This window comes from Nilaparvata lugens, chromosome 7, assembly GCF_014356525.2.
Source record: "Nilaparvata lugens isolate BPH chromosome 7, ASM1435652v1, whole genome shotgun sequence".
Classification (NCBI taxonomy): domain Eukaryota; kingdom Metazoa; phylum Arthropoda; class Insecta; order Hemiptera; family Delphacidae; genus Nilaparvata; species Nilaparvata lugens.
Genome location: NC_052510.1, coordinates 60958517 through 60974897, shown reverse-complemented (window position 1 = coordinate 60974897; position 16381 = coordinate 60958517). Strand labels below are relative to the sequence as shown.

The 16381-nt window shown below is 35.8% G+C and overlaps 1 protein-coding gene across 1 annotated transcript in view; it reads left to right on the top strand.

Annotated features, from left to right (window-relative positions):
• Nucleotides 1-2688: 2688 nt before the first annotated feature.
• The window catches only part of LOC111051261 (isoleucine--tRNA ligase, cytoplasmic), an 88979-nt gene continuing 75286 nt past the window's right edge, over nucleotides 2689-16381 (top strand). The window contains exons 1-8 of the mRNA XM_039433290.1: nucleotides 2689-2981; nucleotides 3670-3826; nucleotides 4530-4680; nucleotides 5656-5844; nucleotides 7687-7815; nucleotides 9707-9855; nucleotides 11889-12101; nucleotides 15092-15282. Of these exons, the coding sequence (XP_039289224.1) occupies nucleotides 2863-2981; nucleotides 3670-3826; nucleotides 4530-4680; nucleotides 5656-5844; nucleotides 7687-7815; nucleotides 9707-9855; nucleotides 11889-12101; nucleotides 15092-15282 (1298 nt within the window). The 5' untranslated portion in view covers nucleotides 2689-2862. The remainder of the gene's footprint in view (nucleotides 2982-3669; nucleotides 3827-4529; nucleotides 4681-5655; nucleotides 5845-7686; nucleotides 7816-9706; nucleotides 9856-11888; nucleotides 12102-15091; nucleotides 15283-16381) is intronic.

Sequence of the window (16381 nt, the reverse complement as noted above, 5' to 3'; positions counted from 1 at the left end):
GTGGGCGGACCGGGCGGCCGCACAGGGCGGCAGGTTTTGGGGGTGGCAAATTTAAAGGAACGGAAGATTTTAAAATACAAATAAATAATAAATTAATAATATCAAATGGGAATGGTAAAATTATATAAGAAGCTTCTCAACCTCGAGCTAATGAAGACTTTTCTAAGATCAACAATGTCCCAGGAACGTCTGAGTGGTCTAGCGAACATAAAATAGTTCAGTCCCCAGATCTTGAAGAATTGGTGAAGGAATTGCAAAGGTCAGACGAGTTCTTCTTAATTGAACAGGTGTGTTAAACAAACTTGTAGAAATTGTAGTTCTAATTACTTAGCAAGTTAAGTAGGCCTAATACTATGTTGCAGTCTACGTCTTAAGGCTGTGCAAAGGCTAAAAATAAACTTTCTTGTGCTGGTGATAATTTTCAAAGTTTTTCGATTTGTACAGGTATATATCAAAATGAAAAAGTTTTCTTAGGAAAACATTCTCTTCCAATCATTACTTTTTGAGATATGAACGCCTAAAGTTTAAATTTTTGGGACAGGACATTTCAAATTCGGTAAGAGATAAATTCTTCATGGTATTGTTGATTGAATAAAACAAGAAAATTTTGAAACATTTTCTGAAAATATCAATTTTTGAAAAAGTTATTCAATTTACAAAAAAAACTCAACTAAACACTATTTTTGGTAATTTTTAGTAAATTGAAAAACTTTCTCAAAAATTGATATTTTCAGAAAATTTTTCTTATTAAATCAAAAATACCATGAAGAATTTATCCTTTGAATTTTATGGATTCATCTCGTACCGAATTTGAAATGTTCTGTCCGAAATTTTAAACTTTAGGCGCTCATGTCTCAGAAAGTAATGATTGAAAAAAGAAAACTTTTTCATTTTGATAGCTTGATCCTTAAGCGATCCTTGATCGTGTCCTCGCGCGCCTCTCCACTAGGAAATACTGAAATGAAGTGCAACTAACGGTTGATTCTCATAGAACATGATCTCATGAGCTTATATCATTGTGCGAAATATCACTGTAAGGACAATATGGATGGTGATGATGGTTGAAGCTAAAAATGCCCAGAGGGATTTTGAATTTTACATCTAGATTGTAATCGGGATATATTGTTGATCAAATACTAAATATGATCAAAATTGATTTTTCCTTAAAATATCACTCATATTTGAAAAATCATAGCTCAGTACTCATTGGAGATAGAAGTTCCGAATGATCTCATTTCATTCACAATTTTATGATCTTAAAAAAGGCAAGAGCAAATTTTTCTGTCCGATCACTGATTTTGCCGGAAATAGCTGAAAACTGAAAAATGAACCTAAAATACGAACTTTTTGGGCCACTCTGTATTAGCACAAGGGAATTTTACATGAAGAATTTGGTTCTGAACCTCTCTCATGTATCCAAATAAAATATAAAAAAATCAGAACTACGATATAAATTGCAAGCAAACCCCCATTTTTATGTCTATATTGACTGGACTTTACTGTTAACCAATATTTATAATTGTCAATAAATAGTGTTAAACATACTTTTTTAGAGTTTACTGAGACTCTGTGGTGTCGCATCACAGCGGAGACACAAAAGTAACGCTGGTTACACACTGGGCGGTTTCTGCTGCGGAGGCGAAACTGCCGTCACAGCCTCGAAAAAAAAGTCAAGCTTACACATTCAGCGGAAAAAATACCGCCAAACATCGAGCGGCAAAATTACCGCCACGTATGATCAGTAGCCAAAATAATTGTTGTAGTTCTTCATCGCAAATGTGTTGTGACTTCACTGTTTCATGAGTGTTCAGTTAATTGTATTTTGCACATTTTTCAAAAGCATATATTATTAAGTGTTTAACTTAAAATAGAAAGGCAACAACTTTTACCACTTTTGTTGTGCCGTCGAAGGAAAAGAAGACAGCAGAGAAATCGCCTTGCTTGGATTCATTGAAATGAACGTTTTTATTAAATCGACAGCAATATACAACATATTACAGTTTTTTTCTTGTCATCCAGAGTTTCAAAATCCCCCCTAATCACCATACACACTTCCTTCCACGCATTCCTTGTTGCATCTCGATCCTTAAATATGTTGCGGGTTTTGTCCCACAACAACTTACAAAATTTACAACAAGACACAAATTAAAAGGCTGATTTTCAACCTTTGACTTGGAGCAACTGGGAAAGACGACTGATCAGCGGCGACGGTAGACAACCGCCAAATGTGTTAACGCCCATTTGGTCACGTACGCCACTGCGTAGACAAGAGCGGCAAAACACCGCCAGCCGCGTGGCGTTTCTGCCGCCCAGTGTGTAAGCTTTCATTCAAGTCCATAGACTACTGCTCGAACGGCGGCGACGGCGAAATTACCGCCCCGGCAGAAACCGCCCAATGTGTAACCGGCGTTAGGCGATCGCTCAAGGAGGGGTGGAACCCGGGATTAACCATTAAAGACGGGATACATGCGGGGGGGCGGCAGTTGCCGATCTCGCCCAGGGCGGCAAAGTCCCTAGGGCCGTGCCTGATAATACACAAATTATAAATACATAATATTGATTTGTATTACTTGCTACTACAGTACCGTACTTGTAATCAATTCAAATTAACCACCCTACTTACTGAAGCATGCGCACTTCTACCAGTGCCTTCTGAATCGTCATTTTTCATAAAAGGCACTGTCCCACTGTGCTGCCTAAAAACTTTTTTTAAGGTTATGCCTTCGTCACCTACCACATTTTTCTTTAGCGGCTCAAATCTATTCTAAGTTAAATTCTAAAAATTGGAATCCGAAAAATATTTATAAACTTATTTAAAATCTAATAATGCGTTCAAAGTATTAAACAGCATCGATTGCTAAAATGGTGCAACCAGTTCCTGAAAATATTGACTTTCCAAAGGAAGAAGAAAAGATTCTGAACCTTTGGAAAGATATTAACGCATTTCAGGAGTGTTTAAAACAGTCTAAAGGCAAACCAAGGTAAGATTAAAACTATTTCATAGTTCCATGTCAAGTCTACATGTTGATGTTTTAGGTTGAAATTTAAATTTTGTAGGTTATATGAAAACTCGAATACAATATTCATCATGGGCTTAGGAACTGCTTATTTATTCAATTTTAATTTTAAAACTTATTAATTTTTATATTTTCTCATCGTTGCAAATTTATTCTTTGTGACAATATTTTTTCTCACTGTCGGACAAATGCAGATTGCATCATCCTGACGAAGATTTTGCAAAAATTTTGTTGAATATCCTTGATTCTCATTGTGCCGGTTAAATTTTAATCGTGATTATTTTCGCGAGAACCAATCAGAGGAGCTTTCTACTTATAAAACCTTTCTCTGATTGGTTCTCGAGGTATTAATCATAATTAAAAATCAACAGGCTTTTGTGCAACAGGGTTTGAACCCTTTCAATTTTATTACTAAGCCTATCCTTGTGGCAGATAATTTTTACACTTTATTTTTTTCTATTTGATAAAGACAGATTGCATTATCCCGACTACGATTTTGGTAAATCTGTCAAATATGCTTGTTGTGCTCTGACTATCTTCTGTTAACGTGAATCATAATCAAATGAATAGTAAACTCTATTATTGTTTTCAGTATTCAATCTTATTTCATTAAAAGTGTATATTTTTTGTCAAAATTCATTTTTTCTTTCAGGTACTCGTTCTATGATGGCCCACCGTTTGCAACAGGTCTGCCGCACTACGGTCATATATTGGCTGGCGCAATTAAGGATGTTGTGACCCGTTATGCCCATCAGAATGGGTTTCATGTGGAACGCCGTTTTGGATGGGATACTCATGGGTTGCCAGTTGTAAGTTACATTTAATCTATTTTTATTTTTCACTAAATCACTTGAAAATGAAATACTATAATATGTTAAAACATTCATTTTTTCAACTTAGTAGGATGGCCACTAACGACAGAACAAGTGTGTCGCTCATGTGTGAACGAACATGTCTTCAAACGAAAAAGCTTTCACGCGAAAGGCTTCGAAAAAACGAACTGTTTGACAGCTTTTTCTAACATATAATAGACAATCAATAACAATAAATAAACCACTGGAAAATTACAAATTAATAATACTGATGAAAAAAAAAATATATCCTATATATTCAAGCTCAACATCAAATAGAGCAACAAAGGAAAAAAATTAAAGATACAAAAACTTGACCCAAAAAATAAAAAAATTGTTCGAAGCCTATCGCTGATTACACAACATGTATATCGAACATGTGTGTTCACGCATGTGCAACAAACTTTTAGTTTTGTTAGTGGCCACCCCTGATTGACCCAGAACAGAATTCTGCAAGTTTGGGACAACACTGTACTATCTTTCTGGCAGAAATTTGGGGCATTATGTCTTATGCCAATATTTTACACAATAAACTTCGGTAGACGTGTGAGGTTCTTTGAACCTTTGGATCCTGGAATCCGTCCATTCAAAACATAACATAACATAGTGGCCACCCTAATAGATTATGTGGAAGACTTTAATTTAAGTTGTGTTCTCACAGGAATACGAAATCGACAAGACGTTGGGAATTAAGGGACCTGATGACGTCATGAAAATGGGAATTGCCGCCTACAACAGTGAATGCCGTAAAATCGTGATGAGATATTCGACTGAATGGGAGACAGTTGTTAAGCGTATTGGTCGATGGATCGGTAAGACCTTACATTTTATTTATATATTTATTGACTCATTCATTCATTCATCTATTTTTACAATCGTATAATATCATTTAGGCTATAGTTATTTCTGGGAGAGTGCAACAGACAGCCTAAAACTGCACTATTTATACTAGCCTATACTAGCACTATACTAGCCTAAAACAGACACTAAAACTCCCAAATTTTATAAACAGTAACATTTCCTAAAGTTAGGCTATATTTCTCTTTTTATAATTCAATTCGAATAAAGATCTTTCTCGTTCACTCCTCGATAAGGCATTTGAAAATGTGAAAAGACTGCAACTGGAACGTTATCACAAGGAAACAGATCCAGAAGAAAAGGAAAAGATTATAACTGATCCACTCAAGATTCTACACTTGGCTGTTGAAAACTGTAAGCCTCTCATGGTTCTCATCTCAGTGAAAAAAGGAGGAGCCTATTATCAGGTTCCAATGCCAATAACTGAAACAACGGCAAGGTTCTACTCAATGAACTGGCTGATAGAGGCTGGGAGCGACAAGGCCAGAACAAGTCGGTGGACTGATCGAATGGCGATTGAACTCATTGATGCATCCGAAAATAAGGGACGAGTTATCAAGAGAAAACAAGATCTTCATAAACAGTGCGAAGCGAACCGAGCTTACGCCCATTACAGATGGGGATAGTTATTTCTTAGATTAATGATTGAGTACTAATTAACAACTTTATAAATTCCAATTTTTCTATCTCCAATAATTTTCCCCATCTAATATTATCCAATTTTTTGAATGACAAGCATAATTAAAAAAGAAAATTTTATTCACAATACAACAATTGAGGGTCCTGCCAAACCCGAAGGTTTTTCGGCGGGTGCCCAAATACAAAAAAATACGAGGGATAAAATTTCAACCAAGCAATTCACTTTAATTTAATACTTTTGTTTTTATTACTTACTAAGCAACTATCCTAATTGAACATTTTCGTTTCAGACTTTGAAAACGACTACAAAACTCTGTACCCGTGGTTCATGGAGAGCGTCTGGTGGGTGTTCTCCGAACTGTGGAACAAGGGCTTGGTGTACAGGGGGGTCAAGGTCATGCCCTTCTCGACCGCTTGCAGCACTCCTCTCTCGAACTTCGAGTCGGGACAGAACTTCAAGGAGGTCGTCGACCCTTGTGGTAAGCTGCTACAAAGTTTTGTTGCGTATCGCAACGTGCGTTGCATCATATTTTCTTCCGTTGCAACAGCTTGTTTAGTAGTTTCTCCAGAAAGAACTTGGGAGATCATCGACATTTGCGGTAAGCTGCTACACAGTTTTGTTGCGTATCGCAACGTGTTGCATGGTTTTTGTTTCCGTTGCAGTACTCGTCTCTAATTTAGAATTCGGACAGAACTTCAAGGAGGTCGTTGACCCCTGCGGTAAGATGCTACAAAGTTTTGTTGCGTATCACAATGTGTTGCATGCGGAAGTTGAGAAACATTGGTCACTGCATATTATGCCCTTTTCCACAGTCACAGTATACATACAATATGGAATCTTGGCTTGTACCCTGGCGCAAAAATCCACCATCTTGTTAGGAAGTTCCGCATTGTAATAGTATTGATGGGAGGTTCGGATCACTTCAATGATCCGGATCAATTGATCTCGTTCACTGCCGCGAGCCAATCAAAAGACCAGGATTGAAACTTCCTAAGGTCAAGTGACGTGTCTAGTATTTGTGCCATGTAAAAAGCATTGGTTAGATAGGCGTTTTATTAACAGTTTCCATTCTGTACCTATTCTGTTCCACAGTCACGTCAATTATGGAATTGTAACTCTGGGGTCACAAGCAGTGGTTCCTTCTTAAAAAAAAATAGTGCGCATCATGACGTCATCTCCACCCCCGGAACATTGCCGGTCACTTTTTGTAAGATTGGGGATTCTCACTGTCTTCAGCCAATACTTAATCAGCACCTGGATACTCCTGAAGGGTCGGATTCATACGCTGAAAGCAAGACGCCAAATCCATGATCACAACACCAGTAGGAGAAATGAAATCAACCAACCTTACTCAAGACTGACTAAATCACTCACACAGCAGTTATCCCATTCGCACTCTAAAAATATTCAATAGACTTCCCAGTGTATTTGTGAAATAGTCCAGAAATAAACTAGAAATGTATCAAATAAAGGACGTACTGTAACATGAACTAGAATAGAATGACTTCTTTATTTGTCGACGTGGCGAAGTTTGGACAATAATGTCCACTCTACCACTTTACCACGTATTGCAGGGGATATCTTATTATGCTATATTTTCTCTATGGACGTGACTATCATCATCATATGAGGGTGAAAACGTAATAACTTATTTGTTCTTCATAACCATTCTACTAAAAAAATAATAAATAAGATGAAATTCTTTGAATAATAAAATATTTTTTCCTTGAAACTTGTGATCTTTGAAAATCACTGAAAAAGTTTGTCGGTCTACTTTGAGAAACTCTCTGCATTCTTTATTATTTATACAATAAGTACATCATTAAAATGATAGGGAGAGAAAAAATAAGGTAACCTTGTGCTATTCCTCTCCCAAATTAAGATAAGGTTACACATAGTCCGAAATACGTTAAGTCTTGTAGTTGTTCACTTCACAAATTTTTCAGTCCTTAATTTATTTTCACAAAGTAGATTTTTAAATTTAGATACCTCAAAATCAAACATAGAAGAAATATTTAACCTTTTTGTGTAGTTGAGAAGTTGATATTGTGGTAATTATTCATATTGAATGAAAAAGACCAAGAAATTGTCAAAAACCACAGATTTATTGATACTTAGAAAGACCGGTTTCGGTTATTACACCATTGTCAATCTCTGATAAACTCATTCAAACTCTGATTTTTTTGACAATTTCTTAGTCTTTTTCATTAAATAAATATTTAACCTATATATGTGGCCCTTCTTCATATTCTCCAACATCCTTGTATTATTAGTTCAATATTTTCTTAGCAATTAAGATTATTCAATTCTTTTTTTTCAGTTGTCGTTTCGTTTCCATTGATCACTGATCCCAGTGTAGCTCTTGTGGCTTGGACTACCACGCCTTGGACTCTACCCAGCAACCTGGCTCTCTGTGTCAACCCCACATCTATCTACGTTAAAGTCAAAGGTAATTTCAACTATTGAAGTAGGTTCGTATGGGGATGGGGAGTCCCTTGCGGAAGGTCCCCCCACCTCGCCTGAATATATCATTGAAGCCGTCAATGGGCCTTGATATGATAAATACAGCTGACTTAGTTACCATAGTTTGTTTTTTCTTGTTAAATCTCATTTTATCATGTTCCATCACTAGAGTTCAATTTTGTCAATTAAATTGAAATAGAAAAGACTGATATTTGGATCAAAAAATAAGCTTTCTATTGACAGAATTGAACTATAGTGATGGAACATGATAAAATGAGATTTAACAAGAAATTACAAACTATGGTAACTAAGTCAGCTGTATTTATCATATCATATCAGACCTTTCGACTGTCATTCTTCAGCCGGGTCCAACACTAACGTGGCTATTTGATAACACGGGAATGTCCTGGTAAAAAAATTCTCTGATAAGTGGGTATGAACCCGGGATCTCTAGACTGCACTTTGTACACTACCGTAGTCCTCATGGTCACTCCAAATCAAATAGTTCTCTATTAATAATTTCAGTCATACAATATAAATAGTGTCACAAAATAAATAATTCACAATAATCAGTTGAGGAAGTCTTGTATACAATATGGGCTGATTGAAATTGAATATTTTTTCAATTCTTTCTTAAAATCTATACCATCCTTCTCTCTGATATTGATCCATTTCAACTATTTACACACAAGGTAAAATGAATAATCTTTCAAAATAGCTGGAATGTGACTGTGATTGTTTCAATATCACTGCGATTTTTATCACTGAAGCAAATGTTATTGAAACTAACAAAGTTGGTTTCCTACAAATCAGTATCAGAGTCAGTGAAAATATTATTCCCATACGTTTTAATGGGACTATTCATACTCGGATAAAAATAAATAACTTTTCAAAATAGCTGGAATGTCACTGTGATTGTTTCAATATCACTGCAATTTTTATCACTGAAGCAAATGTTATTCAAACTATCAAAGTTGGTTTCCTTCAAATCAGTATCAAAGTCAGTGTCCGGCTCAGTGAAAATATTATTCCCATAAGTTTTAATGGAACTATTCATACTCGCTTTGTCTGGTTGAGTGGAAATAGTCCTAATTGAACTCATGTGATACTGATTTGTGGGAACCCAGCTTGAAACAATGCAAAAATAAATAATGATCTTATTAGTTTCTTGAGAAACTAATTGAATACTATTGAGAACTATTGAATAAGAAATAGGTTTGAATGATGCTACATTTTTCAAAGCAGCCTGCACACAGGGACAATAATAGCGTCAAGTAACCGTCCACTAGCTTTCGCGGGATCACGGAATTGGAAATGCCACGTACGTTTGAGTTCCAATTTACATTTCCAATTCCGCATCCCCGTAGGAGCAAGTAGCCACTACTAATGTCTGAGTGCAGATTGCTTCAAAGTCATTGGTTAATCCAACTATTTAGGCCTACGCACAAAATATATCAAATAATTTCTCAAAATTTCATGACACATTGTATAATCTCCTGCTTGGTGTAGCTCTACTTAGTTTTAGCATAGAGAAACAATAGCGTAAGTAGATATCACATGGTATAGGGAGTTTATGCCGCAACTTTTACTGTTGCAAGTCGATTACTGTTGATTATTGTCAAATTTTACTGTTTTGTTGGGGTGAGAGTGTATGAACGGCACAATATGAAAGACTACCAGTGTTACACAGCTTCACGGGAAAGAATTACATGAACTATCAGCTTGAGATAACAGTAAGAGTTGCGACATAAACGCCCTATACCATGGGATATCTACTTACGCTATTGTTTCTCTATGGTTTTAGTAATGTTCTTTGTTTTAAAATTCTAGAATGATTTTAACAAGTATTTAAAAAATGGTTTCACGTTTTTTTGCAGATAACGCGACTGGAAAAGTGTACATTTTGATGGAGGCCAGACTGGAGTCGCTGTTCAAGAAGGAAGATGAATACACAGTGCTGGAGAAAATGGAAGGAGCCAAACTGGGAGGATTGAAGTACGAGCCCATTTTTCCGTTTTTCAAACAAGTGAGTGGGCTGATGTTTTCATCATTCTTTCTGTCTTCCTTCCTCTTTTTCTTTTCTTCATTTTATTTTAGAAAGTGAATTTTATCATTCTCTCCCTCTCTCCAATGTGAGAGAGAGACCTAACTTCGCCCTCCAAGGATTGAAATGAAAGCAACAATCCAATTCCGCAGTCCGATATTCAGAATATCAAGTTTGTTTTTTGGTCCTGCAAAATTATTTCTTAATATGTGAATATTTCCAATTTCAGTGATAATAATGTCAAATATTTCTTTCATGTTTGGTTTTGAAGCAACTAAATTTAAAAATCTACTTTCTGAAACTAATCAAGGACTGAAAATTATGTGAAGTGAACAACAAGACATAACGTATTTCGGACTATGTGTAACCTTATCTATATTTGGGAGAGGAATAGCACAAGGTTACCTTATTTTTTCTCTCCCTATCTTTTTGATGATGTACTTATTGTATGAATTAATAAAGAATAATGGTGTGACAGAAGAACTAAACTTTAGTGAGGTCCACGTTATAATGGCAGTGTTTGATTAGGAATTGTATTGCTATCCTTGCCTATCATTCAACAAAGCGGATAGCGCTATCTGTTTCTCGCTTTGCTCTGTTGCTAGATCGTCTCTTAACAATGTAGAATTAATAATTAATTTTAAAAACTTTTCATCTTAATTATGAAAATTCATTATGAAATCATTTAAAAATATAGTTTCTTGCTTGATACATCAATAAAATAGTATCAGTTACCCTTTATAGAAGACAACAAGACAGAGGATCGGCAACGTTGTTCTCCCCTTTCTTTCTCCACTGCCATTATAACGTGTACCTCACTATAAAGATGATGGTTTCTCGATCCAAAATTAAGTATTTTAATTGACTGCACGTCGTGTAAAATACATCAAAAAAGTGTGTTAACTAAACTAGCCTAAACCTTTTTTAGGGCTACTTTTAATATAAATAAAAATATAAATCTGACTACCCTTTTAAATTGTTTTATCACGTCATGTTTCGGCCATGATTTTCAAATCACTTGAAAAAATTGCATTAGTAGCCGTTAATAGTATCTTACGTCACAAGGACGGGAAGGGGCGTTTTGCAAGCGAGAATGATGTCTCTAGTCGAGGCGTTAGCTGAGACTAGAATTTCATTCGAGCACTGCAAAAGACATCCACGTCCAAGTAACGTACACTATTTTTTGTCATAATAATCTAAAGAAAAATGAGAAATAGAAAACATTACCTGCTTGTGCTGACGTTACTACATGCATTCTATAAACATAACCTAGTTTACAAATTCCGAATCAGGAATTTTGTGTAACTTGACAAAACTTCCACCTGGAGCGCTGAAGGTGGTTTTTTGTAGCAGTTTTTCTGTTCCTATTTCGGAACTAGGAAACATACTCGACTGTAAAGCAAACATATGGCTTCATTACAGTAGAGTATGCTGTAATGATAATCATATGTTTATTTGTTCTGCAAACTGCTGTTTACCGGCTTGATTTCGTGCATGGAAAACAGCTGAAATTGAATGACTAAGACAAAAAATAATTTAAAAAGGTATTACTCAGATTTATATTTTTATTTATAACCTAAACATATACAAATCAAAAGTATTTTTTACAAAAAAAAAATCAAATAAATTTAATTGCAAATAAATTGTAATCAGTTTGTTGTGCTTCTGTTTAGGTAAAGTACTGAGTATAAATCTGAGTACTAACATGTCGTGACGAAATAATTTTAAAAGGATACTCAGGCCCAGTTGCACAACAGCCGGTTAAATTTTAACCGTGATTAATTTCGCGAGAACCAATCAAAGAAGGCGTTATTGAAAAGACGGCTTCTCTGATTGGCTCTCGTGGAATTAATCACGGTTAAAATTTAACCGACTGTTGTGCAACCGGCACTCAGGTTTATGTTTTTATTTATATTCAAAAGTAGCCCTATAGAAAAAAAAGACAACTATATGACACTATGTATTGTACCGATAATAATATGTCGTGTTGAGTAAATATCTTATCTTTTGTTTAGATCACGACCGGCTTCCGTGTGCTGTGCGACAACTATGTGACAGAGGAGTCGGGTACTGGTATTGTCCACCAGGCGCCTTACTTCGGAGAGGACGATTACCGCGTTTGTGTGGCGAACGGAGTGGTCACCCGCGATCAGGACATCATCTGTCCCGTCGACTCCAGCGGTCGCTTCATGGAGCCTGTCGCCGATTTCAAGGGCATGTATGTCAAGGTAATTAATTATGTTGTCTACTCCATCTACTTCTATTATATAACTAATAGTCCATTCATCGAAAGGAATGCCACCAATGAAATAGAGTTTGCGTTTGTTTGCGTATAAAAGAAATTAGGCCTACTTCATTAGTTCTTCACTTTCATTACTATTATTATTATGCCTAGTCCACACTCTCAGCGATTCGCTGGCCAAACTGGTAAGCTTGGCCACATTGGTCTTGCTATCAATACTGCAATGAATTATTGACCAATGTCGTCCTCTCTTCTGTGCCGAATCCATCATGACAGTGATATGCCTTCACATCTTCATATCACTGAAAAAAGTTAAGATTTCTGTGGAGAGTATGCGACTGCGTAGTGACATCCACAACTTTGATACCAGGGGCAGGTACCAGGTCGACATTCCATTCACAAGGCTGAGCAGAGTGAGGAATAGCCCTAGCAACCTAAATGCCAGACTTTTCAACTGGCTTCCGGCAGCAGCAAGGTACAGGGCACCTATAATTTTCTGATACAAACTCCTATGTATGAAATGAATGAGTTTTTCAGTGTTCCTGAAAGGACTATCAATGTGGTTTACAAACATACCTGAATCTTACTGTGATATTTCTGTATTTTGATAGACTGAACTCTATATTTAAAACCAATTTTAGTACCTTGTAATTTTGACGAACCAATTGCTGTATTTGATGGCTTAAAGGCAATAAAAATTATTATTTATTTATTTATAATGTGACAATTGGTCGATGCTCGGCTGGCCACTCGCCTTCGCTTGACAAAAAATCGGATCAATGGCAAGCGACGGCCAGTGAAGGCAAGGGCTGGCATAGCAGCCATCCACACTCTTGCGCTCGTCGTCATTTGTACGCACTTGGCAAGAGTGTAGATGCGGCTTCACTATTCAGCTACTTCTTCATTACTGGAACGTAAATACTCGTTCTCAAGATTTAAATAGCTCGAAATACAAGCTTCAAATGCTCTGATGTGGACTGTATAAAACGAGTCAAATCTTTGAGTCTGGTAGTGGATGAGAAACTCTCATGGTCTCATCACATTTGTAAATTGAAAAATTATCTCCGCCATATTCTTAAAAAATGCTACCACCTTAGAAAATCCATTCCTTCAGTTGTGCTCAGGCAACTCTATTTTGCTCTGGTGGATTCCAAATTAAGTTATGGCATTAGTTGCTGGGGATCCACCTACAAAACCCATCTAGCACCTCTAATTGTGCTTCAAAAAGCCATAGTACGGTGTATGAAGGGTGTGAGCAGGATCGAACACTCTTTTCCTATCTTTCATTTTTTCAATTGTTTGCCATTGCGCTATAAATATGTTTTCAAAGTCATATCATCCTTTTACATGTTATCAGGCAATCGAAGTCGGCAAATGTTCGAGAATGATATTAATGTATACAGAACTAGAAGAGTAGTTTAAAATTTAGCTAGACACCCCAGGGTGTATAACACTTTTTTCAGAAATCCTTTGTCTTTTTGGGGCCAAAATTTTCCAACTATCTACCCGATAATATAAGAAATATTGAGAACAAAATACTTTTGAAAAAACAAATATCAAAATGGCTTACTGGATGTCTGCCTGAAACTATTGAGAGTTATTTTTCTGTAATTATCTGATTCTCATTCTATTATAATACTTCTTTTACCTTTTTTGCACATACCAACTTGAAAGAGAAAGATGTGTGAGTGTGTGTGTGAATGTAGCATTAAAAACTTTTTTTCACTGACCTCCTACTTGCATACAAATTGAGAATAATTTAGCAAGTAGTATTTTTATTTTGACAGGAACTAACTGTATAGAAGTTTATATCTTTATTTCACTGAGTTGTGTTTTTTTGTCAAAATAAAAAATGATTTGATTTGATTTGAGTTGAATAATATATTCATTCAGAAAAACTACATACAACATAGAAAATCAGAAAAGGTACTCACCAAATCCCAAATCCAATATGTCATGAATCGATTTGTTTGCCCACTTATTTGAGGTGAAAGGTGAACAGTTGGATAGGATAGATGAGAGGAAGAGATTGGTAAAATTATGCTAACTGATTCATCCTAAATGTTGTTAAAGTTGATTCCTTGCCGGTTCTAAGATGGAGTTTGATGTCTGGATATTTAACACTAGGATTTGAATATTGATAGAAACAAAACTAAACTTGCGTTCTGGCATTCACTTTCAATAACTATTACAAAATATATAGACCGAATTTCCTATAATATTAAACGACACGAATAGGAGTTTTTAAATTGAGCCGAAACACTAAATTATTATAGAAGGGATGCCACTAAACGACGACAAGCTCCTTCTATGATTTCTCAATTATAACTGTACAAATTAGAGAACGATTGTCTCTGGGAATTCTCGACAAATTTAATTCCCGAACAACGAATATTTAGGCAGATTCAGGACGAATTTCCTGAATCTTAAGCCTCGACAGCGAGTACTTAGCAGAATGAGAGCTAAATTCACACTGACTCGCAAACCGGCCGATGCCTGGAGCGATAAATTGATGAGTGATTGATAATATAAAATTATAGAAACTCTCCTGCCATCTGGCAGTCATTGAGCGAATGAATACAATTCAAATGGCCTCATATCCGTTATTAATTGCTGGACTCGCAAATACTAGTTCATGATGTTTTCGCCCACAACAAAATGAATGGTTGTGCCAATTTTAAGTCATTCATTGTTGTTTGAAATGGCAATGCATTTTTAAATAAATATTTTCTACTCTATTCTTTAACCAAGTGCTAATATTGTTGTTCGTAATGGGTTGAGTGATTCTCATGAAAGCATCCTCCCCCATTTCTGCACGACATGTCCTAAATTAGTATAATATTGTTGTTATTATTATTTCATGCATTCAATCACTTGTATGTTTGTTTTGTTATATTGTATATTGTGTGTGTGTAAAATGAATAAATTGAATTGGAACAAAATTGATATCATCTACTTTTGTGTAATTGTTGGTAGGATGCAGACAAGGAGATAGTGAAACAGCTGAAGAGCAGAGGGCGTCTGGTGAACGCGAGTACAGTGAAGCATAGCTATCCGTTTTGCTGGCGGTCTGAGACGCCCCTCATCTATAAGGCAGTACCGTCCTGGTTCATTCGCGTAGAACACATGAGCAAGGAGCTGCTCAAGAGCAATTCAGAGACTTACTGGTTAGTTGCTGAATTGAAATCAAACTATTTATTTCGTATCAAAACAATATGGAAACTTGAAGTACTCTTTATTATTTAAAATATTACAACGACTAGTTTCGACCATAACTTGGGTCATTTTCAAGTTCTTGACAATGTTTGACAAGTTCTTGAACTTGAAAATGACCTAAGTTATGGTCGAAACTAGTCGTTGTAATATTTTAAATAATAAAGGGTACTTCAAGTTTCCATATTGTTCTTATTAATTTGTAAAAGTAGCCCATTCAAGTGAAGTGTTTCTATTTATTTCGTCTATTCCATGTCGTACAATTATTGAATTCTCGGAAAGGCACAACAGTTTCGATTTCAATTTATACTACTCTTCAAATATAGGTTCGATTCTGAACATTTGAATAGTAATGAACAAGTATAATGAATAGAAGAAAATTATCATTTGAATTTTTATAATTCCCAAACTACTATTCAGTTCTTGTTATGTGAAGTATACCATTTCTGTTTGAAGTGATATTGTCACTGTTAGCGTTCTGATTGTTTACTTGGAAATCAAATGCTCTAGTCAAATAAGAACGCTAGTATTGTACTATACTCTGTATAAAACAAGTTGAGACTTGAATAAAATATGCGTGTTGCCAAATTGAGAAATTTCAATCTTTTCATGCAAGTCCATATGGCTTGATATGTGTAATTTGACAACACAGTCGATGCAGAGTTGTCAATTTTAATAAATTATCCACTCAATGAAACTAGCTTTATTCGGAGTATAGTAGCTTCTAGAATAGTTATATTGGTTAATTTACTATGAGTAAATGTTTGACAAACGTATTTGATTGGGAAAATTATACAGAGTGGTGCAGAGGAAACGCATATCTTTCGAACCGCTAGTACTCGTCGACGGGAGGGGGTATTGACCTGGAAAAAATACTGGCAGACGGCCCATACTATGCCATTTCAGTCGCTATGGAGCGTTGGAACGTACAACATCGTGTGTTCGCTCTCCAGCAGTTTTTTTTTTAGAAACAATGAATCTGTAGTCACAGTGCAACGTCTTTTCCGTCAATATTCTGACTTGATCCACATTTTCCGGAGTACAAACTGAACG